This window comes from Terrapene carolina, unplaced genomic scaffold (genome assembly GCF_002925995.2).
Source record: "Terrapene carolina triunguis isolate 2854851 unplaced genomic scaffold, T_m_triunguis-2.0 Scaffold22, whole genome shotgun sequence".
Classification (NCBI taxonomy): domain Eukaryota; kingdom Metazoa; phylum Chordata; order Testudines; family Emydidae; genus Terrapene; species Terrapene triunguis.
In genome coordinates this window covers 21,625,914-21,652,435 of record NW_020664373.1, presented here as the reverse complement: position 1 = coordinate 21,652,435, position 26,522 = coordinate 21,625,914, and the positions used below count along the sequence as shown (strand labels likewise).

The 26,522-nt window shown below is 38.7% G+C and overlaps 1 protein-coding gene across 1 annotated transcript in view; it reads left to right on the top strand.

Annotated features, from left to right (window-relative positions):
- LOC112125929 (dystrophin-like) overlaps positions 1-26,522 on the top strand; it is a 1,989,526-nt gene that overhangs the window by 696,282 nt on the left and 1,266,722 nt on the right. Inside the window, exons 10-11 of the mRNA XM_026648920.1 lie at positions 18,896-19,084; positions 19,440-19,621. Of these exons, the coding sequence (XP_026504705.1) occupies positions 18,896-19,084; positions 19,440-19,621 (371 nt within the window). The remainder of the gene's footprint in view (positions 1-18,895; positions 19,085-19,439; positions 19,622-26,522) is intronic.

Genomic DNA, 26,522 nt, shown 5'->3' with positions numbered 1-26,522 from the left:
CTAAAGTGGCTCCTAACATGATATGTATTTAAAAGTTGAAGATGCTTAACAGAACCATCCTGTTTTTTGTAGCTCAATATGATAATAGGATCAATATGTTTCGTTTGAAATAGGTATCACAATAATAAGTTGCAGGTTGATATTCTGTCCTATGGGAGTTCAACCCACTCCCATTCTCCAGAAAATAAATACAACTAGAGTTCATTAATTTGAAATTATGTAATAAATCATGGTTCTTAATTAATATGTCTTGCTCTTGAAAAACAAATCTACAATTAAAAACAGCATTGAATACACAGGACAATTCATTCAAGACTTTGGGCTTGCAGTTGGACTCAATTATTAATTCATGAATGGAGTCATTGGCAAAAATGTACACTACAAGACTGTTTTATCTTTGGGGTCAGGTTGGTATTGTGTCCCTCTTGTTCTATGACACTTTTAGCCCCTTAAGCTGTTTTGGATCCTGATGTGTGGGAACAGTTCTTATTGCTGGTGCTCAGTGATGTCTTGGCATGAAAATCCACACATTTTTGAAGGTTGTGATCATCAGGGAGGAATAGCCCCACTGTAGGCCGGACTTTTCCATCTCTTCTCTGACTGATTGCTGTATTAACATTCTGCAATTGTTTTTGTCCTATGTTCCTATCAACCTTCGTGAAAAGGGTAGGAGGGAGTAAGGTGTATCATTGGGCTTTAATGGGGACTTATGCCCATAAATGAGGAGCATGATGCATAGTAACTAAATAACTTAACTAATTACATTAGACTCCTGGATATTTTTGCTAAACATTTAACATTGATATTTCCTTCCTTCATCAGCAACTCTCCTTCACCAAGACACTCTGTTACTGTAAATAATATAGTGTACAAACATCACATATAAATTAATAAGGGAATCTTTAGTGATAGCAACCTGATTGATCAGATTTCTTAATTATGCTTATTCAAACTATTCTAACTCGTTTAAGACCTACTGCCTGATTTACAAACCTGGTGAGCACCCACAAATCCCATGGAAGTCCATGTGATCTGCAAATGCTCAGCAACTTACAAAAATAAACCAACAGTGATTATTTTGAAGGAAATTAACTGGATTGTTCCATGTAAGTATCTAAACTTTACTGTTATATTTAAAATTTGCATCCTTATCCTTCGGTAAAATCTTTTTGTTTCTAATACTTTACAAATTCAATTAAGCATGAGAAAATAATACATTTTTAATCTGTTTTAAAGTCCATCTTTGATACCAAAAAATCCCAGTATACATATGAGTAAACCATTGAAAAAATCTTTGACATTGAAAATTTAATACAGTTTTTAATCTGTGTACCTTTCACATTTCAGCTCACTTTGCACTTATGGTTTTCAGCTTAGGTGGCTTCATTGGATTTCCACCTCCACCAATCCTTATTTAGTGGCTTTTTATTTATGAAATAAAGAAAAGATGCTTAAAGCGTAGACCCAGTATATTTATAATATGAGAAGAATACATTTATCTAACATGCATTACAAATTCCTCTGGCCTTGACAGATTCAGTTCAAATTAATACAGTGCTCACTGCTGCTGCAGCAGAAGAAGCTAGAATGTTGGTCCTTTCATCTTCAAATCAATTCCTTTGAAGCAGAAAATCCTCCAGAGTACACCGTGGTGAATCTAAATAAAAAATGAAGCTCTATATATGCATCTCTCCCACTCGTACCCTTTCTCTCGAGTCAGTCATCCCTTATCTCAACCATATCGCAAGACAAAAATAAAATCTTAACCAACTATTAAAATATATATGTACCCTTTTCAGCATTGGGGATTTTATATAACCTTTTAATACATGGTTACTCATTGCCTCATCCTACAAATATTCCTTTACACTGAAATCCATATTTTTTCTTTGCTCAGGCCGTTATGGTTTCTCTTTGTTTATTTTCCTCCAGTGCAATTACAGTTAAGTAATCATTTCACCATATCATCCTGCCTTTTCATCCTCATGTCTGCTTTTTTGTACACTGGAGCATACAGTTTGCCTTAGCAAATAGGACCATTAGTTGATTAAGGTAGGAACTGCACCCTGCCTTTGGCAGTGGCCAATGACCATTAATTAAGAAAAATGTATAACTGTATTTGATAAGGTGTTGTGGAAAGTATCGACTCTTCAGAGATAAGGGAAGAAATTCTGCCAATGTGAAAAGCACCTATTCTGAAGATGCCCTTGGTTAAAAAAAATATATATATTATAGGTGGGCTTGGTGTCATTGCCTATTGTTAAAGATGTTCAATACTTTCCATTTTATGACCATATTTTAAGCGGTTTTTTAACTTTGCCAAACTTTAACCTGTTTGGGCTGAAATTTTCCATGCCCGATGTTTGCCTGTTTGTTTTTTGTTTTGTTTTTTGCACAAATTAAAAAATTCTGGTGACCTTTTCTTTCCGGTACCTCCGTGCTTTGGAACAAGGATTTGATATTTGGCAAGGGGCAGGAGGTCATTTCTGTCAGGAATGTGGTGTTTGTACCAATCTTTGTACAATTCTGTGCAAAGTTGGCCAAGTTATAAGTCTTTGGGGAGGAAAATATGAGTTTCTACATACTCAGTAGAGACTAATTAGATTTTAGCAGCTAAATTCCCCAAAGATTCTGTCCACTCTAGATATATTTCATTCAGTGATGAGCAGGACTTTTCCTTCATTTGCAGCTCTGGGCTGCTGCAGCTATGCCAGGTTCGGATCTGGGCACCTGAACTGAGAGCAGGAAGAACTTCTCTTCTATCCCCTTTCTGGGCCCACACAGTCTGGAGAAGAAAGTGCAACCTTAATCTGGGCATCTTCTGCATGTGGATTATGATATAGTAGTTAATTGCATACTATATTTTTCCCAGGATCTTTGCCTTATTCAATGAACAGGATGAACCTGATCTGAGGATGAATCAGGGTTATATAATGAAAGGAGGGTGTTATCTGTAGGACTCCAGTCTCATTTGTTGCAGAAGCTAGAAAGTGTTTTGTGAATGAAGCAGGGGATTGCAGGAAGAAGAAAAAATCATTTCCAGGGCAGTTGAATGCAGCCCTGGAGAACTGGATTCTCTCTCTTTTTCTATACAAGAGAGTTTCTGTGTGATGCTGGGCAAATCACTTAAGCCAAACTTTTCAGGTTGCCTGACCTGAGACACTAGGTCTGATTCTCAGAAGTGCTGAGAACTCTCAGCTGGAATTGAAATCAATGTGAGCTGTGCTTTGAACATATGAAGTGCTATATAATTCTATCTAAGTACTCTGAAAAATTAAGTTTTAGGAGTCTCAAACTGGGCACACAAAATTAATGGATACTTTTGACCTTAATCTCTCTCTGCCTCATTTCCTTATCTGTATAATGAAGATGGTAATACTCACTCCTCTCACAGAGGTGTTGTAAAAAATCATTAATGTGAAGTACTCAGATACAAAAACAATAAGCACCATAGAAAAGGCCAAAAGGTAAAGAATAATTCTGTCCTTGAGCAGTGTCTCAACAGTGCACAGTAAATAAAGCCTAGGGCGCCATATTGAACAATGAAGAGAAAACAAAATGCTGAATAGCTGCTCATTAAGTGAGCACTACGCACTCTGTATGCTGGCAGGGGTCCTGTGGAAAAAGTGTGATCATGTAATTGAAGACTGTATCATGATGCTCACGGGCAAGGGAATCAAATAAAGTTTGCACATGCAAATTTAATTCTGGCATTTCCTTGCTTTGCTTTGCAACCATAACGGTATCCTTTTAACATCCTTTTTGTGTGCCATGCAGAGATGTAGTCAGTAGAGAACAGATCCAGCTTAGATGTATGGCCTCTCATACTGTAGTATCTCAATACCTCACAATCTTTAATGCATTTATCCTTGCAACAGCTCTGAGAGGTATGAAAATATTATTCCCATCTGTAAGATTGGGAACTGAAGCACAGAGAGATTAATTGCCCAAGGTCCCTCAAGAAGCTGATGATGCAGCAGGGAATTTAATCCATAACCCAGGCTAGCACATTAACCACTGAACTATCACTCCTGTAATCATTTGGTTCTGCAGATGGGGATGAAAACACATGGGTCTAGAAGAATGGGAGCATTCTCTTTTCCTCAACTCTTCTTAATTAATTCTGCAGGGTTCAGGCTCGATGTATGGGATTGGAGATGGTTGCTGTCTTCAGCACTGTCATTTCACAAGCCTTCAGGTAAATTCCTGAGTAAATTTATGTTGACTCTGTCAAACTCAGTTTATTTGGAGTTCCCCTTCAGTAATGTGATAGGTAAGGGAAGTTGAGATGTAGCCTTTGGCAGCACAGCTTCTGCAGGAGCCATATTAGGGGATGTAGAGCCTCTATGTGGGTAAACTGGAAACATTTTGGTATTTTCTGTAGGCTATTTGTCTTGAACACTATGCTAAGAGTGGCCAAACTTACTGATCCTCCAAGCCACATACAATAGTCTTCAGAAGTTCTAGAGCCACAAGACACGTACAACTTGCCCTGCTAGGTGGTGCCTGCTGGAGCATGGGGCTAAAGCCCTTAGACTCCCCTCACTTTTATCAAAATAATAATAATAATATCCTGCATGAAGGATATATGGGCCTGAGAGAGCATTTTAAATTAACTTATTTAAAATGTGCCTATCCAGGGCTTTAGAAACATCTACAACATTATTAAAGAATTCATGTACTTAAAAATCTCTATTTGAATAGATTATTCAATTGCTAGCAAAAAAAAAACCCCTCTACCATTCCTGCCCATCCTTTTCCCTCCCAGAAAAAGCCGGGAAAACAGATACGCTTTATAGAGTGGTCAATAAATTAAGGTTCTTGTGATCCAACAAAGGAAGAAAATTTGAAAGTTAAGACCCCTCACTGAAAATGCCCTTTCTCCTGCTCTGCCTTGTTAGCTTGAACACATTTGCTGACTTTGATTTTCACCGAATCGCCCAAGAAGAGATGTGTCCCGACTTCAAATGATTAGGGTGTGAAAGATTAAAACTGAAAGCTTAAACTGGATCTGGAAACAGAGGACATTATTACATCTGTGATCTGCACTGTGTTCCCTGAAATTTGGTGGCTACATTCTGCAGCATCTGAAGTTTCCCCATAGTCCTTAGGCAGCCTCATGTAGAATGTATTCCAGTAACGCAATCAGGACGTGGCAGATATGAATTGTTGTGGTTAAGTCTCCATCTGAAAGGAAAAGTCCTGGCCAAGCAGCATGAAACAGTTGGTGTATCAAATTTTTCATGTAAATCCTTGAATTTTGGTGTCTTACATAATAGCAAAGTTAACTTTCTTTTTTAAAAGCAAAGGGTGTTTGCATGTTAGAAAACATATTTCCCTGGAAGTTTTTTTTAATAATAGTGGGATTGAGAGACTGGGTCTTCAAATCTATATCCAGAAGCAAGTCGGGAGGGAAGTGGGAAAGGCTTTAGGTAGAGGGCAACAGCGGCGGCTCCAGGCACCAGCGCTCCAAGCGCGTGCCTGGGGCGGCAAGCCGCAGGGGGCGCCATGCCGGTCCCTCGGAGGGCGGCAGTCAGGCAGCCTTTGGCGGCATGCCTGCAGGAGGTCCGTGGATTCGGCGGCAATTCGGCGGCGGGTACGCCAAAGCTGCGGGACTGGCGGACCTCCCGCAGGCAGGCCGCCAAAGGCGGCCTGCCTGCCGTGCTTGGGGAGGCAAAAAAGCTAGAGCTGCCCCTGGAGGGCAATACAATTTTTGATATTCTAATACAGTTCATTGTTAGAAGAAAGTCTTGTCACATAGTATCATAGGGTTTGGCAAGACTGAAGTTGTTTTTTAAAAATCCTGCTATTTACAAATATGTAAAAAAAATAAAAAACTATATAGAAGCATTATATTGGGTTTTTTTTTGTCTCCTTCCTTTGAAATATCAGCAATGGCCATGGCTGGAGATGGGACATTGAACAGGGAAGGCCGGGGCTTTGATGTGCATGGAGCATTCTTTCTCTCTCTCAAGTGCCTGGCTGGCTGATTCTTGCTGACATCCTCAGGGTCTAACTCATCACTCTATGTGGGGTCAGGAAGGAATTGGCAGTGACCTTCAGGATTTTTGCCTTCCTCTGCAGTGTGTGGGTGAGGGTCATTTTCCAGGATTATCTGGTTATATGTCACTTAACCATTTCCTTGCCATTGCAATATCTCACTTAGCCGTTTCCTTGCCATTACAGGGGCCTTGGGGACTGATGCACCCCAATCCCTCTTATTCTCTGCCTGAGGCACATAATAGTCTAGTCTAATCTATGGACTATAACTTTGGTCTAATTTCAGTTGTTGGGTATAGTGTGCGGGTGCTGGATGGTGTTGATGGCCTGTGATATACAGGAGGTCAAACTAGATCTAGTGGCCCTTCTGGCTTTAAACTCTATGGCTCGGTCATCTATGACTATCTGAGGGCTCTGCAGTTACCATCGTTTTGTATTACAATATTACAGCTGGCACATCACTGTGTGTTGCATCTTGTTTTCATTGAAGACTGTTGACAGTGTGTTGCTTAGGGCTACAGAGAATAAAGTAAGTCTTTGGTCTCCCTCATCTTCTCTACCTGTACTGAAAATATATTGTGATAGCTAGGCTTTAGTGAGGCAGTAATGGAAAGCAATACCAGCCCTTCGGGGAAAAAGAGAAAAAATATTTACTACTTTAGAACTGTGTTCCATCCTCCCCTGTTTGAAAAAAATTATAGTGTAGGTTTTTTTTCAGTGTATTTTATTTTATTTTATGTGTGTTTCTGGGTTCCTTGGTTAATATAAAAGGCAAATTTTAGGAGGTTGGAGTACCTTCTTTGGATGCTTAGAGGGTGAATCTAAGCTTTTTAAGATTTTTTTTTTTTAAATGGTTCTCGTTATGTTAATAGGAGTCAACAGATGGCACTATTGAAAATAATTTTGCTAGTTCTGTTTATCAGAAGTTATAGGAACTAGATCTTGTAGAAATGCCTATTGTTAGCTGTCATTTGGTTCTTTTTATATGCTGAATGTGTCACTAGTAAAATCTATTCTGCCGAAAAACATTTTCGTACATGTAGTTGCTGCTTACAGACTTGTCTGTCAAGAGCCATGTCCCTGACTGAAGACTCTTATAATGTTACAGGTCCTCTCAATGCAGAACACCCATTCCCATCCATGGGAGTTCTTTGTGGAGAAAGCCTTCAGTATCAGGTCCTTGACACCCCTGAGTATGACAAATAATGTGAGGATGAATGTTACAATAAGGTGTTTAGTATAATGTATGGATACATTTATAAAATTCAAAACAAACACTATAAACATTATAAATTAAATAAATTTCTCTCCGAACTCTGACATTTATATTTACCCACCATCATAAGATATAATATCTCCATATCTAAACAGCCCATCCCTACATGTTACAGAACACATCCTCCACACCAGTCTCTCAGAAAAAAAAAAAAAGACAGCTTTGTCCAGGAGGGTAACAAATCTGGGCTCCAGTGGCACTCTTGAGTGACAAGACTTCATTGTTAAACTTCCAGAGGAGATTAGATTAATTCAAAGTCTGATGATCTTTAGGACATTCTGCAAGGTCTTTCTCTTTGATAAATGTTTCCACTGTCACCAGAATGATAAATAATATTCACACACTACACCAGGCAGAACATTCAAGAAAGGGAGAAAGACTGGAAAGTCCCTCTAATCCATTATGGACTTCCAGACCAAATTTAGATACAGGAATGATGAGCACTATAGCGAACCATACGGTTGCCAGCATTTTTCTTCCCTCTATCAGGATAAGTGGGTAGAATGCAGCATGAAGACTCGGTTAAGGGATCATCAACGAAAGGCAGACTGAAATAATTAAATCTTAAGAAGGAATTTTGAGGAGGAGATTGAGGTAGCAGGCCAACAGATTCAAGAAGAATTTTCCAGGCACAGAGTTGCTTGCAGAAGGAAACAAAGCCACCTACTTCAGCAGCACATAGTCTCTAGAAAGGAGGCGGTAGGAAAAGGAGTTGTACATAGGCAGGAGTAGAGCTATGAAAATCCTTAAAGGTGAATAACATGCCTGAATGTCTTACTGCTGAAACTGAGAAGTTGTTGGAGGGACTCGAAGGGGTGGGGGGTACAGGGGAGAGGGAGGGGGAGTTGATAGGCATCAGCAGTTTATTGGAGAAGAGACAGAGGTAAGGGACACAATGCTAGAGTCAGCAAGATGGTTGCTATAATCAAAGGCAAGAGATGCTGTGGCAAGCACCAGGAATTTGGTGGTAGAGTTGTGGAGGAAGGTAATATAACAAAAGAACCAGATACAAATTGCGGTAGAAAAGAGAGAGAATAGTCTCTGTTATGACATCAAAGTTGCTGCCCTGGGTGACTGCGAGAGATGGAGAAATCAAGATGACATATGTATTTTATAATTGGTATACATGGAATTTATAACAATTGCATCCTTATCACATAAACAGGAGCACTAAACTCCCTACGAAATAAAACTGTGGCTTACTGTGTAATTTTTCTCCTCTTTTAATATTCTATATTTCCTTCTGTGGATTTGATCCTGAATCCTGTAGGGCTTGTTTGGTAAAAATACCTACGATTTCAGTGGATTTTTCCCTGTTTTGTCTGTGTGTCTGTAGAGAAAGAGGAATGAATATGATCTTTGAGTCTGCTGTCCCTCATATGACATTTCTCTCAGTAAAAATGCAATGCTTACCTAGGTAACTGCATGAGTTCTCTGGTGGTAGGCATATAACCTGCCTATAGATCCTATTGTGCATTATCCTATTTATTACTTTTAATAGATATTCTACTTACAGATTTTAATTCTGATTAAAATTAATAACCTGGTTATGTTTCAGAGCTATTTAGAGAATAATCAGTTTTAAAATATCCATTTCTTAAAGATATTTATGCATTTTAGAATTTACATTTATTTAAATAAAGAATAAAAAGCTGAAACCAGTATTTTTGATTCCTGACTGGGTCCCAGAACCTGTTTCTCTACCTTTTGAAGTACTCCCAGCTGGGTTGAAGCTGTTCTTGCCAGGTTTGTTTAAAATTAAAACAAACAAACAATTCTCTGAAAGGTTTCAGAGGGGTAGCCGTGTTAGTCTGTATCAGCAAAAACAACGAGAAGTCCTCGTGGCACCTTAGAGACTAACAAACTTATTTGGACATAAGCTAAAACCCACTTCATCAGATGCATTCTCTGACAGCAACTTCAACTCCAGTAATGCCCACTTCAGAGGAAACCAAAAATGCTAGCTTCTTTTGACAATAGAAATTTTCTGGTCTTGGTTCCTTTGGGATGAGTTAGTTAAAGATGATTTTTTTTAAAATGAAACTAGAGAAACACTCTTTCACTCTTTTTAATGACAAGTTTCAGAGTAGCAGCCGTGTTAGTCTGTATCCGCAAAAAGAACAGGAGTATTGTGGCACCTTAGAGACTAACAAATTTATTAGATGCATCCGAAGAAGTGGGCTGTAGCCCACAAAAGCTTATGCTCTAATAAATTTGTCTCTAAGGTGCCACAAGTACTCCTGTTCTTTTTACTCTTTTTAATATTCCCTTTTGTATAGAACTCTGGGTCATAAATTCTGACCTATGGTTCATCTGTCCCATATCAGATTCAATAACTTTGTTTCCTTTTATTGTATAGATTTGGTTTTTTTAACTCTGTTTAATTTTTTGTAATATTTAGTTTATTTTTGTTTCTAGTTACTTCTGATTGTCGAGTATCTTTGGGCTTCTTAATTTCTTGTTCTAATTATTTTTTTATTTATTTTACCTTTTTTCCTCATCTTGATCTTCCTCACTCCCTTTATCCCTCCCTCTTACTTTTGTGCTTTTCAAAGAATTATTTTTATAAACACCTTGCAGTCCTCTCCCAGTCCCTGCTATACCTAGTGAGAGTACTGGCGGTGCTCGGATAGTCTCTGTTCCATACTTTGCATGATGTGTGGGTGTCACTTTGGTGAATGAAACCTTAAAGAGATGTGTACCTTGCAATTAAAAACTTTCGGCTGGCCCGTGCCAGCTGACTTGGGCTTACAGTGCTCGGGCAGTGAGGCTGTCTAATTGCAATGTAGACGTAAGGGCTCGGGCTGCAGCCCAAGCTTTGGGAACCCAGTTGCCTCTCAGGCATCACAATGGAATGTGTCCGAAGGGATTACAGGAAAGAAACAGCAGCAGTTGGCATATTCAAGGGAAGGGAGGAGTAGAATATGTGAGGATATAATATAATGTAATAAAAAACAATACCTGGTTTTGATAACTTCCTAAACTAGAGAAAACTGTTGAGATAAATGTCCCCTTCACACATTCCCATAAACATTATCTGGTCTTATTTATTTTATTTGGTTTTCTTGCCCTTTTGTTTTGTTCCATAACTTAAGTTCCCCTGAAACAGACAGGAACCCTGCACAGATCATGTTGAAACAGATGAACTCTCAACATGCTCATAAACCCATTTCCTGCAATGAACTGCAGGTGGATGGAATCATAGAATATCAGGGTTGGAAGGGACCTCAGGAGGTTATCTAGTCCAACCCCCTGCTCAAAGCAGGACCAATTCCCAACTAAATCATCCCAGCCAGGGCTTTGTTAAGCCTGACCTTAAAAATCTCTAAGGAAGGAGATTCCACCACCGCCCTAGGTAACCCATTCCAGTGCTTCACCACCCTAGTAGTGAAAAAGTTTTTCCTAATATCCAACCTAAACCTCCCCCACTGCAACGTGAGACCATTACTCCTTGTTCTGTCATCAGGTACCACTGAGAACAGTCTAGAACCATCCTCTTTGGAACCCCCTTTCAGGTAGTTGAAAGCAGCTATCAAATCCCCCCTCATTCTTCTCTTCTGCAGACTAAACAATCCCAGTTCCCTCAGCCTCTTCTCATAAGTCATGTGCTCCAGCCCCCTAATCATTTTTGTTGCCCTCCGCTGGACTCTTTCCAATTTTTCCACATCCTTCTTGTAGTGTGGGGCCCCAAACTGGACATAGTACTCCAGATGAGGCCTCACCAATGTCAAATAGAGGGGAACGATCACGTCCCTCGATCTGCTGGCAATGCCCCTACTTATACAGCCCAAAATGCCGTTAGCCTTCTTGGCAACAAGGGCACACTCATATCCAGCTTCTCGTCTGCTGTAATCCCTACGTCCTTTTCTGCAGAACTGCTTCCTAGCCATTCGGTCCCTAGTCTGTAATAGTGAAGGGGATACTTCCATCCTAAGTGCAGGACTCTGCACTTGTCCTTGTTGAACCTCATCAGGTTTCTTTTGGCCCAATCCTCTAATTTGTCTAGGTCCTTCTGTATCCTATCCCTACCCTCCAGTGTATCTACCACTCCTCCCAGTTTAGTGTCATCTGCAAACTTTTTGAGAGTGCAGTCCACGCCATCCTCCAGATCATTAATGAAGATATTGAACAAAACTGGCCCCAGGACCGACCCTTGGGGCACTCCACTTGAAACCGGCTGCCAACTAGACATGGAGCCGTTGATCACTACCCGTTGAGCCCGACGATCTAGCCAGCTTTCTGTCCACCTTATAGTCCATTCATCCAGCCCATACTACTTTAACTTGGCGGCAAGAATACTGTGGGAGACCGTATCAAAAGCTTTGCTAAAGTCAAGGAATAACACATCCACTGCTTTCCCCTCATCCACAGACCCAGTTATCTCCTCATAGAAGGCAATTAGGTTAGTCAGGCATGACTTACCCTTGGTGAATCCATGCTGACTGTTCCTGATCACTTTCCTCTCCTCTAAGTGCTTCAGAATTGATTCCTTGGGGACCCCTTTGCATATGCAGAGACCCACTGAAGTTAATATCCTGCAACAGAGACAGGATCAGCCTCTAAATATATCAGATTTCATTCCAGTGTATTGTGTTACCAGTCAGTTTGGGAGGTACTACAGGGCTTTCTGTGCAGAAGAATAGAGCTGAGGAGAGAAGGGAAAATCCTTTGTACAAAAGATTGAGATCTTGAAATTTGGTTTCATTTTGACTAACAAATGAAACCCCAAAACCTCAAAGTTCTCCATGAAAGGAAATCCACCTCCCATCCCCTGCGCAAAAAAAAAAAAAAAAAATCCGGATCCATCAATATTTTTGTTTACTTTTAAAATATTATATGTAATATAAACATTTTAAAGAAAGTCTTTGTTCCAAAATGCTTTGACATTGTTGGGACCCCCCCCTCCCATGGTCTCTTAATGACCACAGCTGGCCAAATGAAGAGAGCAGTGCTTTATGCCTGGGGAGGGGGACAGGAAAACTGTTCCAAAAATAAAGGAGGGGTCAGCGTGGTCACTGACTCATCTCCTGAGAATGAAGGGTTTAAAAGGGGCAGCCCTCTTCCTGAAGCTCCCTTTTACACAGAGCAGGCTTATCTGCTGGGTAGTCCCAGGCATCTAATAATAAAGTTGCAGCCTGATTAAACCCATATCGTATGTCTCCTATCCTCCTTTTGGTATAGCCAGACAAACAACACAACTCCATAAAGCCACTTTGATTTCATTAGGACTATTTTCTCTGATGGAAGATGGTTCTTTTTAAAGTTGTTTTTGACCAGCTCTAGCAAAGAGATGGTTGCTCTACTTTGTCTGAGCAAGCCCAACTATTGATGTTTGGCTGGCTAGTCTGCCAGTAACTTGGGGTCAACCAAAACTGTTGTTTCTAAACGAATCATGTTTGAGGAATTCAAATTTACTACAGTCAGTATTTGTAAACTGTTTGTGACATTCTTATATTACCTCTCACCATCTTGCACTTTCTCCAATGTGAGATATGAGAGATCCTGAGCATCAGAGTTAAATTTCGGTGAGTGAAGAATAATAATAATGGGCATCAATGGATAAAAGTAAATGTTTTTTTTTTTCATTTTTGTACAAGTGATAAAAGATTAAATACAATATATCTTCAAAAAACTATCTTGCAAAGTGTTTGAGTTACTATAATATATTCACAAAGGCATAAAAGTAAATACTTATAATGTATTTGAAAGTTGAACAGTACCATGCCCCAAGGTCAATTAAATATAAGTAATTAGCTGTATAATTACCTATCTTTTACTTTTTTATGTTTCTATAAAAGTATGGAACAATAATTTTACCCAGTGAGGATTGATAACTTTTCATTATAATTCATAACTTTTGATTGTGCTAGGGAAGCGGTGTTTAATTGAAATAAAAATTAACATGTCCCAGGGTCAGCTTTCAAATTCACGTTGATGTGTTATTCAGTCCTGATACAAACTTAACTGGTACATTCAGAGACTCTTGCAGTCACATTGGGGAGCGCTTCAAGATGCACAGATGGAGAATAGAAACTGCTCTCAGAATATGTGAATGTTGATTTTTGACTGAAGACATTCACTCTCACTAAACTTAAAGCATTTTTTTTAGGGTTTAATAATTTCCATACTAGATCCATCAGCTGTGGGTAGCCATAGAAGTCAGAATTTTGTAACACCTCTCCATTCCTATTCCCAACAGTGTTACCCTTTTCTTTCCCATTGAGCATAGAATGAAACTGGCAAGTAATATTGTTTTTGCCCCTCCTTTTTAAACACAAAAATGGGGAGAGCAGGGATAGCACATTGGTATACTCTGTAATTTGAGATCCTTTGAAGCTGAAGAGACCGTTCAAAATTAAGTATTTAGAAATAGGCCCTTAGTAAGTTTGGATTCATCGGAGAGTCTTTATGTGAGTTTGAATCTCTTGTGGTGGGTCTGTGTCCTGATGAATTGCAAATGTTAAAGACTCTAATTCATACAATATTTCTGCTCCATTTAGTAAAGATTTCATTGGACTGTATTTTGGGGGGGAATTCCGCACTCAGCACTATAGTATTTCATTATAGTCATTTTTCATTTGTGCTTACCCTGTGACAGCTCTATAAAGGGTGTGCATCCAAAAACAGAATCAGTCCGTTGAAATGGTGAGGACATGTCTTGTTCTGTAAAGAAAAGCTTGCTTATTTACTTCAGCTATTTTTTCTAACAAAATAGAAATGACAGTATGGTGGGTTTGGACACAAGCTTTCTATTTAAATAGGATTCAAAAAGAAAAACATTCAAATAAGGACATGTTCTTTCACAATTTCCCACCTTCCTGGCCCTGACTGTTATGAACATTTTAAGGTATAATGTGTTAGTGTTATTTCTCAAGTTTCTTTCAATTTCCCTCCTTTGCCCCCAATCCCAATGTTCTTTTCCAGCCTGTTTCAATACACTACGCTTCCAATCCCAGTTTCCCTCTCCCTCTGTGAGTTTCCAGGCCCAGTCACTTCTGCCCAGGCTCCTTGTTGCAATTTCCTTCTTCATAGGTACAGCTCTTGTCCCCTCTCCATTCATGCAGGCTCCTTGCTCTCCAGGCAGGTACCATGACCTGGCATAGTCTGAAGAAGCCCAAAGGCTACAATGGCAGGGAAAGTCCTGCTCAGCATTTTCAGTGTTGATTCTGGGGATTTAAGCTGCTAAAATATAAATAAATAAATAAAATAAAAATCTCGGCTCAACATGTGTGAACTGTGATTCCCACGTCCAGGGTTTATAACTTGGCCAAATTTGGTCATGTTTTCACAGAGACAACCAAAGGCACCTCCTGCCCAATGTAAAGTCCTTGCTACATAGCATGAGGGTACTAGGGCTTCTCAAAAAAAAGGTTGACAAAAATTTTTAACTGAGAAAAACAACCTGCTTTTCATTAGCCTCATTCTTGGAAACTGCAAAACCATTGTGGCTGAAACTTTTCAGAAACACTGAGCTTGAGGCTGGGGTGACCAGACAGCAAATGTGAAAAATCGGGATAGAGGGTGGGGGGTAGTAGGAGCCTTTTTAAGAAAAAGACCCAAAAATCGGGACTGTTCCTATAAAATCGGGACATCTGGTCACCATACTTGAAGCAGACATGAGGCATGAAAAATGTCAACCCAGTTAAAGCCTGGCAAAGTTATAAGTCACTGAAAATAGGGTTTTATACTGGAAAGAGTAAGGCAACTTTAATAATATGCCATGCTACAGCCTAGTTTGAGTGTAGGTGTGTATATATGTCTGTTTGTATAATGTGTATGTTCATATTTAATCCTGCAAAGGGATTTGAACAAGCTGACCCTTATGATTTCAGTGTCACAGTGGTTTCAATGGGAGTCCTTCCAACCTGTAGATTCCTTTCTGGAATTTGGGCCCATGCATTAAAATGCATTAAAATATTTCATTCTGACATTGTAGAGTAGGACTTTTATACAGTGAAGTCCATTTTCTTTTTTTGTTCTACATCTAACTTTATTGGATGGAATTGCAAATTTTCATTGCAATGTATTGGGGCAAAAATAAGGAGACTTCTATTTTATTTCATTATAAAGATAATTTCACTACAAGTAGATTTCTCTGAATTTAAGCGGAGTCCAGTTCTGCCCCCCTTATGATGAGTAGCACAATCTTCCCTAAGAGACTGCTTGTAGAGGAAGAAACTATGCAATGTGAGTGAGGGTGGTGAATTGGACCCTAAGTGTTTAGGGATAAAATTATTTTTGAAAGTAAGAAATTCTGCTTATGAACTCTGTAAAATACTCTGGAGTGCTTACTGACACGAGTCTGTTCTTTTTTTACTTTGGGATCATGTATCATACAATAGTCGGAGAGACATTCAAAATATTTCAAGCAGAAACTCAAAGCAGGTGGGACTATCCTTTCCATCTTTAAGCTCTGTGAATCAATTGAAACAGCTACCAAGCCTGTCTGATTTTCAAAGTGTCCGAAGGTCATAGGTCTTACATTCTTTCTCCTAAAACTTTAATTTAAACATTAATAGTCCTTGGGGTCTTCTAATCTTCCTCTCTTCATATTCCAAGTCCTTAAATGTGAGTCCTTTTTACAGTACTTTTGCGGATTTTTTTTTAACATATCTAGTAGGGATGAGTGAAACTCAAAGGGTTTATAGTCTGGGTTCCCTTTGGAGAAAAACTGAAAAATTGGGATGCTTTTCAAACTGTAAAAAAACTCTTCCTGAATCTGGAAAAAAATGGGTTGGAAGTCTCATGAAAGCAGACTTTTCTATGAGATCTTTAGAACTTCCCGCTACTATTGGCGCCAGCTAGTCAGGGAAAAAATAGACATATATGCAGCATTTCAGCCCTTCCCAATCTGTTTCTGGATAAGCTCTGAAGGAAAATTATGTGCACAAAAATGACACATGTCCACCTTACTTGCTAAGGTGGGACATCTGCTTGGGCCAGCAAGGAAGAGGACATCGAGGCTTTTTCCACCGTGCATGAGAAATTCTCCTCCTTTCGTGGTCAGCCAATGCAGGAAGTGAGACACTCTTGTCCCCTGTGTGGCCCTGATTGAACGGCTAGCTGGTTTGTGTTATGTTACACAGCATACACACAGAAGTTAAATAAAAATATTGAATGCTCTTGCTGGAAGTTTGCAATGTAACACTACTTTGTTTCTAAGAATTCAGAACGATCATGTGCAAGAACCCAAAAGCAGAGACAAAAAGCAGGCTGCTCCCTAAAAGAGGCACAACTTGCCTTACCTTATTGTAGGCTGTCTCCGTGTTAAATGACTGATGCTTGCATAGTTCTCTGCAAAGCTTCCCCTACAGAACTGTTTTTCCTCTCTCTCTCTCTCTCTCTCTCTCACACACACACACACACACACACACACACACACGATTCTTACAGTGATAGCTCACAATTCCAATATAGTCTGCCCTAAACCACACTTTCCAGTTCCCTGGGGTCAGGGTGACCTCTGTGGTCCACCACATGCCAATTACCTGCTCAACTTCTTCCTCCTCTTTATGTTGAGTTTTGAGTGTGGTTCAAGTGTGGCCAGTTATCTTTTGGGTTGTGTGTGGCTGGAACTGTCATTTTGTTTTGACTCTACTATATGCAGATCACCTATTGACTCTGAAATCAAAGTCAATATTTTCTGTTTCATGAGATATTTATGGGAAACTGAGAGAACGAGGAAGAAGTTTGATCAAAATGACTAGGAGCACTTTGCTTTCAAAAATATCCTTTCAGTGAAGTAGGAGTTGACAGTGCATTTTTAAATTCTGCCCTTTTAACACAGATCAGAAAATAATTCATTTTGGATCTATGGAGGGAAGAGTTGTCAGGTGGGAAACTTGTCCAGTATGTTGTAACTAACCCTTTGACCGCAGATCTCTGATGGTACAAATATGATAACCTTAGTCTCTCTCCTCCATTTCGCTAGAATTTGATATATTTCTCTAATGCTTCACAGGTGAGATGGGAATATTCCACATTTTCACAGAAAGAGGAGAGTAACTGCTGATATAATAATGATGATAAATTATCTCTTTTCATAGAGACTCATTACTGCAAACAAAGATTAGTATTCTTACCTTCCTGCATCATTTCAACTTGGGATGTGATATCTTGATATGTATAAGATAAGCACTATCAGGGCTAGTTGGTAGCTTCAATTGTTTGGATACTTACTTATTACCTCTTTCCTTTGTTATGAGATAGTATTTTGTTGAAGCTGGAAAACAAACTAATCAGTTGTTTGCCTCTGCTTCTTGCTGGGCATATGCCTCTGAAACATGGGGTTTTCGCACATTACTGAGGGAAATGTTTGTGGGATCCTCTTCATAAAATATTGACAGCTTATTACTGGTGCTGTCTTTTTTTGGCTAGGATGTAATGCCAAAGTTACATTAACCATTTGTTTTCTGTGAAGATCCTTTGGCACTTTTTATGAGGGTGGAGCTGCCAAATTTCAATCCGAATAATTGCATTCTGCCTACTTTAAATTCCCCCTTTAATTTCAGTTGGATAAGGAAGCCTTCACTTTCAATCCTAAACCACTGTGCATAGTTTAAGTGGTTCCTATCTCTTATTGCTGCCATAGATGTCTGCATGTCAGTAGAAGTGATTACTATATAGTACTCTATCAGTTTTTAAAAGACCTTTGGAATCCGTCATGATAAAAGCAAGATGAAAACAAATCATTATTCTCCTAACTTGCTATCAGATTTATTTTTTCCTTCTCTACAGCTTGTTCACTAATTAGGTGAAACCATCTTCAGCAAGCCCCTTATTTCTTACCTTGGTCTTATAACAGTTTCTCCAGTGGAGTGGGTGAAAGGGACAATGACTACTTAATTTTGCTTGTTACTGTTCGCTCTCTCTGTAACCTGCAGCATGGTGGCATGAAGTATTTGCTTGTAAATGGCACTTGACTCGGAGCAGATGTGTGGGTGGCCCTAAGGGGGAAAGTGAATAATAATAGTCCCGGATTATTTTTTTTTGGTCTGGTGACTTGCGTTAACTTTATAACGTGATCTTGGATAAATGATACTCTGCAGATTAGTCTAACCCACCACTGAATATATTTAAAAATATTTAAAAGTGTTTAATATTGCATTTGCCTCAGTTTGTCTGCATGCTGGTGATACAGTACCAACATGCAGTTCACTGCTGTGCAAAGCATTTAGGATGGTGTAGTTATGCAAGATGCTATAGAAATTAAATATTTCTGTCATTCTAAAGAGAAAAGTGCTTGAATGACAGGTGATAGAAGTAGAAATGAGAAAAAAAAACCTATTTAAAATACTGACTGAAGAATACACCATACGTGTAACTTTAACTATTGATGTCATGTGTAATAACTATTCTAAATGTAGAAAAACATGAGGACAAAACATTCATTTAGTCTGTTTCTGAATTTAGCTGATTTTTTTCATTGTCCTTACTTTACTGACTTGAAATAGTCACCTTTACATTTCACCAGATCCTCCATTTATCAAAGTTCTTATGTAAAAAAGAGGATTGTTCTATAGAATTAAGAGGATGACATTCTATTTATTCATCTAATGTAGCTGTTTGTGCAATTAGCCTCTGCTTAATGCCAAAATTCTTATTTTTATTTTTGATCAGTATTTGGACACTCCTGAAGACAGATCATTTGGCAGTTCACTGATGGAGGTAGAAGTGGACCTGGACAGCTACCAAACAGCTTTAGAAGAAGTACTCACATGGCTTCTCTCTACTGAAGATGCATTACAAGCACAAGGAGATATATCCAGTGATGTAGAAGAAGTCAAAGAGCAGTTTCACACCCATGAGGTATATGTGAACCACAGAGACTGAGAAACCAGTGCAAACACTTCATCATCTATTAATTGGTGTTCATCTATTTGTATGGTACATTAAGATCAAAATCATAAAATTTTCACCGGTGCTATTGTCAGTCCCTGTTCTTTCCTTTTCCATTTGGTTTTTGAGACTTGAAATTTAGCACTGGAGACTTTGCCTCTTACACAAGGTGAAGGTGTTTATTTTTACATTGGGTTACAAAGTTAAAATGAATTTTTAAACCAACTTAATTTGTTTTTGAAAATATGTGCAATTGAAGATATTTCTACAAAGTATCCCTCTTCCTTGTAATCGTAGTTAAGATTTACTTTTCTTTTATTTTCAGGGCTTTATGATGGAATTAACAGCTCACCAGGGACGTGTTGGTAATGTTTTGCAAGTGGGGAGTCAACTTATAACAGTTGGGAAGCTTTCAGATGATGAAGAAAATGAAATCCAAGAACAAATGAATCTGCTTAATTCTCGTTGGGAAAGTCTCAGGGTAGCCAGCATGGAAAAACAAAGCAAGTAAGTAGTGTGTGTGGGGGGGGACGGGGCAAAAAAGTTAAAATTTTTAGATTGCAATAATACAGGGGTGAGAGGGTGATACTTCGTTGCAAATGTATACTTGATCCTAAATTTTAGTTTATCTGCAATTTCAAGTGCATCAGACTCTAAACTTTCATGTTCATTTGAAAATGGAAGTTGAACAGATGGAAAGCTGTCAACAGTTTAGATTTTAACAGCATTTTAAATACTCTTTATTCAACCTATCCTGGATTTTTTTCCAGAACATTTCCTCAAACAGCACACAACATTTAGTCAATAGAATAGGAATTATTCTATCAGAAAAACTTGTTTCCAGTTTTGGGCAGGGGGTGTGAACTTTTCAAGTCTATATTAATCCATTTTTAATCTAATAAATGGAGATTGTCAACAAAAAGTTGCTGAGATTTGTTGTCAGAGGAATTGATCTGAGAACACATTATGCTAGTCAAGTAGTTTGAGCTTGGTTCCTATGGCAATTCTGATTTCTTATTGGACATGTGAAATCACTGGTAGGTTAAAGCATTTCATGTTTATGTTGTATACTTTTAATACTTAAACATAGGTTAAATATAAAGGAAAGAAAGGGATTTGAGTTAAAATGAGAGGTGAAATGCCAATAATAAAAGAATATAATAACTATTATTTGTTCACATGTAATACTTAATATAAGAATGGATATGTTATTTAAAAATGGGATACTTTATTCTTCTATCTATTAACACACATAAGGACAAAGTAAACAGCAAATGTTCTGATATGATATTGGTAACTTAATTCTTATTCATATTAAAAAAATTAACTACTACTTATTCATATTAAAGTTAAATTAACTACTAGACTTGCTAGCTTGGTAGAAATGTACACCTTTGCACTATATGCAGCCAGGATGTAAACCTTGAAATCAAAAGGATGAAGATGATGATAATTTTCTTAAAAGCAGAAAAGCTACGGACCATTTCACTCACAAGAAAATTGAAGGGTTGGAGAAGTAAGGTGATGAGATGTTAAGTGGGAGGAGAAGGAAAAAGATGAAGGGTTTGAGGTAGAAAATGAGTGAGAGGACAGGAAATTGAAGCCTTTAGAAAGGAAGAATGGATTAAGAGTAGAAAAATGAGTTACAGGTTAGCTGCAGGACTCTGACTCTCTGTATTTCAATTTCCATACACAATACAGTACAAGAACATTTACATTAGGTAGGGCATGGTTTAGCAGAGAAGGCTGATGTTGTGGGATATAGAGGGGATTGGAGCAGAAATATGATTGCAAAAATGGGAGGAGGAAATATCCCTGCAAGTTTCCTTCCCTCAATCTTTAAAAAGGAATACAGTTGCCTTTCAGATTGTTCAGAGGGATTGGATATTGTCCAGGTTCTCATCTTTTCCCCTCCCCCCCCCCATCTGTTGATTTCCTGAGACACTTTTAAATCTCTTCTGCATAAAATCACTCTACTTCAGAACAGTTTACTTTGGTCATATTGTGTCTTATGGAGCTCTGTTTACTTAACTTATCTGTTTTCATATTGATTCTATACAAAACAGGAACTGAAGTGTAAGATATTTTACTGTTATAATGTATTTATTATTCTACCAAAATGAATCAAGGGGAGAATAAAAAAACAACTACTAACCATTACCAGTGTGTTTATAGAAATACAATAGTAATTACTGTAGATTATAGCTGCTCTCATCAGTAAAATCAACTGGATGTAAGTACATAAAACCTGGGATTGGAGGTCTATATTTGCTTCTTTATTGCTCAATGTGTTGGTGATTATATGTGAAGTCCTAGAAGGACCCTACATTGGTATCTAGAGGTGTCTGAGACAGTCACAGCAGTTGTGCTTTAAGTGGCAAACTGCTTCTGTCTGTGCCAAGAGTAGAGCTAGCTGGAAAATGTTGGTCCAAGTGAAATTTTGACAAAAAACTGAAACCAACTTCTATCCAAAAGTTAAACTCCAGTTATGGGGACAAAGTATTATTAGCTGATGGTCCTTGATTCATGACTCACCGCAATCTGTCAAAGGCTGGCTTTTGTGACATTTGATATGCAGTGCAAAATATATCAGTTTACTCAGGTCTTTTATTGTACCAGGGATTTAATGCTAAAATGAAGAACTTTGTTTTCTGTTACTAGTACGGAAGCAGGAAGTCACAGGTTTCAGTTAAATACTTTTATTTAACTGTAGCAACAACACAACAGATGGGATCCCATTCTGTATCTTACTCAGAGAATCTCTAAACTATGTATGGTCTTCATGTTTCTCTTGTCCATGTCCTTATACCACTGCACTTCTTCATAGAGAGATACAAGATGAGGCCACTATGTGCCATTGCAATGATTTACGGGCAAGTTGCAAAAATTAAAAATAAATTAAAATAAAATCCCACAGCAATACATACAACTACCAGGTAGCAAAAGTGTTATTAACTGAATCAAATTGCCAAAAGATATCCAGCTCACAACCATATCTGCAGTTGCCTGATCAAAAGATTGGACATAGCGACATGTCCTGACAGGATGATACATTTGTTTTATTTCAGCCCAGTGGGATGGTGGGACTTACAAAGTCAAGGGGCCTTTGGAGAGAATGCTCTGCCACCAGCTCCTTCACCAGAGAGTCTCCAACTTTAGTGTTTCTGCTAATACCAACTCAGAGAGGGGAGGCAAGCCCTCAGGATGGATGGGCACTAAGGACGTTCAAGATGATATAGGTCAAAACCAATAGTTTAAGCTCCACCTGGAAGGCTGTTTGCAGCCAGTGTAGATCCCAAAGCACTAGTACGATGTGTTCATGCTATGATACTGCAGTTAAAAATCTTCATAGTTGTATTCTGCACCACCTCTGTTTTCAAGTATAGGCCTCTGCAGAGCACGTTGCTGTAATCCAATTGGGAGGTAACAAACATGTGGATCACAAAGAGAGATTCATATTCAAGGACCAGGTTCAGATGAAAATAAAGCTATCTTGGTGGTAGTTACTATTTGATCAGCATCTCTAACTGACATATCCAGGGTACAATCCAGACTCTTGAGTAGCTGTGTCACCCCAGCCCTCTAACCTGGGGTTCGAGTTACTTCTCTAGCCTCCAACCTGAACTGCTCACAAACAGCCTCCAGTATGCAAGTCACTCCCAGCTGTGTCTGTGTATGTGCTGCAGCCAACCAGCCACACATTTGCTCTTAAGTCAAGGTTATACAGCAGGGTGACACCAACATACTGCTAGTCTTAGATTTCTCCCCAGTAAAATATGTCTTGTATTGCCCAGCCCTCTCCCGGATAATACAAATTCATATAAAGTCCATATTTCTTTCATAGAAATAATATGCACATACCTTGTTACCCCCAAATGGAGCTTCACAGACAGTTCAGTTTAAACACACTGGGTTATAAAACAAGTTTATTTAACCACAAAGAGTGAGATTTTAAGTGAGTACTTTTAAGTCAGAAATGATTATAAGAAAAATAAAGATAAAACACAACTGGTGCCTAATTTAACAATCTGTGTTAAATTCAAAGCAAAGTTTTTCAAACCACATGCTCTCAGTAGTCTTACTGATCAAACTTGTTAGGTCAGAATCCCTTCTCCAGTTCAATGGCTGCTTCCTTTGTCCCTTCTGGTGCATGAATCGAAGGACAGCAAGAGAAAGAGGGAGAGGTCATTGGGGTTTTTATCCCTCCTTTTGATACTGTCAGTCAGCCACTTGGGAAACATTTCCAGCTGAGATTCAGGAGTCAGAATGTCTATAGGAAAGGATGTTCCCTGCTGCTTTTTCCTCACCTATTGGAGCTTCTTTTGTTTCCCTTCCTGCTTGATGACTCTGTTTACTACTTAAATGCAAATTAAGCAGAACACACATTCCTTTGTTTGAGACAGACCTATTCACCAACCTGAGTTTGGAACATGTTTTAAGAAGACCAAGCAGTGGTCTCTTATAACTTCAAATGCGATGTTGCCACATACGTTTTATCAGGACAATATTGACCAATGAATTATGAGGTTTTCAAATGATACTTTGAAAGGCATACTTTGTACAAAGATGATTACAATAGTATTCAGGGTGTGAACACAGGTACATTCTGTCACACTAACGAAACCCTCAAGCTGCAAATGTTACAAAGATGCACAAATCTCAGATAAATAATCTGGTTGCTCCCCACAATCACCACCACCTCAGTCTTGTCCAGATTAAGTCATGTTTATGTTCAAATATTGTGTTTGTGTATAAATTATTGTTTAAAACATATATGCTATACTGCAGCATACAGAGTTTCCCAGAATTCACTCACTCAGCACTTTGAACAAGTGGAGCAGTGGCTACACATCTCCAGATTTTTTTGTCTAGGACTCGCTTAGCCCCAATTCTGCTAATTGCAGGAGCAGCAAAAGGCAGAATGTTATGGTGAAGACAAGAGTGAATAGGTTAATGTGTAGGGTATATATTCCTGCTTACATAATTGACTATTACACTTTTAGTTACTAAATAACAAGAAGAAAATATCCTAAAGTTAACACTTATACTAAAACACCTGACAAATGTTCTTGATTTTACTAAAGATGTATTAGGAAATCCTAAGTGTTTGAATGAAATGTGGCTTTTAATCCACATTCTCTGTATGAGCATGGATCAAAGTAAAGCCCCTTCCAGGAGCTTGACTTTATTTACAAAGGAACGCGAAGATGATAAAAAGTTTGGTCCATGCCATCTACTAAGGTTTGGATGCTCAGCTGAGCCCCCAGGTTTTCTTTGCTTCAGGCCAAAGATCGTCACTGTAGCTGAGTTTAGAAGCATTATCCTTCATTATTCCACCCCCTCCAGCCAGAAGGCACTTCCTCCAGGTTTGATACTGCTAGCTAGGCAGTAGAGCAGGACTGGCTTCAACCTCTGTCTCCAGGGAAAATTGTTTTTACTTTCCTCCCCTGGTCTTGTGTGGGGCTTGTCCACCTCATCACAATATGTTGTAAGCAAATCAGACTGCAACTGATCTAGAATGAACAACTGTCACTCTACTTTACAAGCCTTGAACACATTTATGACAAAATTATCCTCTCGGACCTACGCTATTGGACAAGTCTCTGCTGTTGTGAATACAACTCCCATGATGACACTGAGAAGCTGTCACATGTAAACAGGATTATTGCAGACCTAATAAAAGTGTGGGAAATTCAGGGAATTTGCCAATAGTTAATAAATGTTTAGCAATTTTTAAAAATATATATATAATTGTAATAGAAAATTGCCACATGGTTTTGACTTCCTATTGGCAAGAAGTATTTCAACTTTTCCTTGGCATTTATTTTCAATAAATGGAAATTATTAAATCTGATGAGATTACTATATTATTGAGAGAGAATTGCAAACCCACTTCCATTAAAAGCCCCTTTTTTTATGCTATTCTCTAAACTGAAGTTTATAAAGAGGCTTTTCATCAGTGTCGTGGTGGGGTTTTAGTTTTTTTGTTTTTTGTTTTCGTAATTACTGTTAAAATGGAATTGAATTTTTCCTCAAGTTGAATATGCAGTCTGTATCTTTGACTTACACCGGGGAGGTAAACATAGCAAGTATTTTGGATATTCCTGTCCATATCAGAAGGGTTGATTGTTTCTGGATTTAAATATGAACAGTAAGAGGCAATATTCTGTAATGTTATGGACTTGTGATAAGAGAATCTCTATTCTGGAGGGTGAAAGATGAAGGTTGATCTTTGATCTCTGACAGGCTGGTGCACTGCATTCATGTTAACTGTAGAAATCATGAGGGATGATGTTTCTTTCAATACAGTACACTGATGTCAATATTGTCATTCACTGTATCTTCCAGAATTAACTAGAATGCAGATTTTGCTATTTATTACTGTACTTAATAAAGCCATCTTTTAGGAAGAAATAAACATTACAAATCCTAATACACTGGGAGACAACATTTCTTAAGGAGCCTTCAGGTATTGAGGATTTCTCTTGCTTTTGCACACTAAAAAGGCTATTTCCTGTAATTTTTTCATGAAATAGGTTTTTAAAGAGATGAGTTTCTTCAGTGGTGTAGCAGCATTTTGTGATGCTGTTATAAGCCACTTCTTATTTGGGGAATAAATCCAGCTAACCTGCCTTAGGGGAGCTAGTCAAAAATGTAATGATTTCCACCACCCCCCTGAACACCATCCATTTTATACAATAAAATATGTGATAACACCAAAACAAATAGAAGCAGAAGTTTACAATTACATTGTGTCCTTTAAAATGATTATATTTTTCAACTAGAGATGGACACTGACTATTCAGCTGTGTTTTATTTAGGTTTTTATGCAATGCTCATCACTGTCACATCTGAGCTACCAAGTTTGAATTTAGATACGAGTTTCCTCCACGGTTGGACAGAATTTGGAACATAGGAATGTAGGAATTGCCATAATGGATTAGACCCATGATCCATCTAGTTCAGTACATCCTGTCTCTGAGTGTGGCCATCATGAGTGGACATCCACAAGAAGATGTAAGAGGGAAGGGCTGAGATTTTAGTTTGAACAGGAGGAGACAGATCTGGAGTAGAGAGGTACATTTGTGAGTTCTCAGCATGGAGATGGTAGTTGAATTTTTGTGTTTCTGGATGAGATTACGCTTGCATGGGGAAGAGAGGGGGTGGAGAGCAGCGCACACTGGCAAAAACAAAAGTCAGTGCCTGTGGACAAGGTGTAGAGGGAGAAAAGAAGGGGACCTGGGACAGAGCCCAGTGGACACCTTCCCCCATAGAAAGTTGGAGGAGGATGATTCTCCAAAGATCATGTTTGAAGGAGCAATTATAGAAGTAGGAGGAGAACTAGGAGAGGACAGAGTAACAGAAACCAAGGGGCAGGATAAGATTTCAAGACCATCCTGCCTGTCAC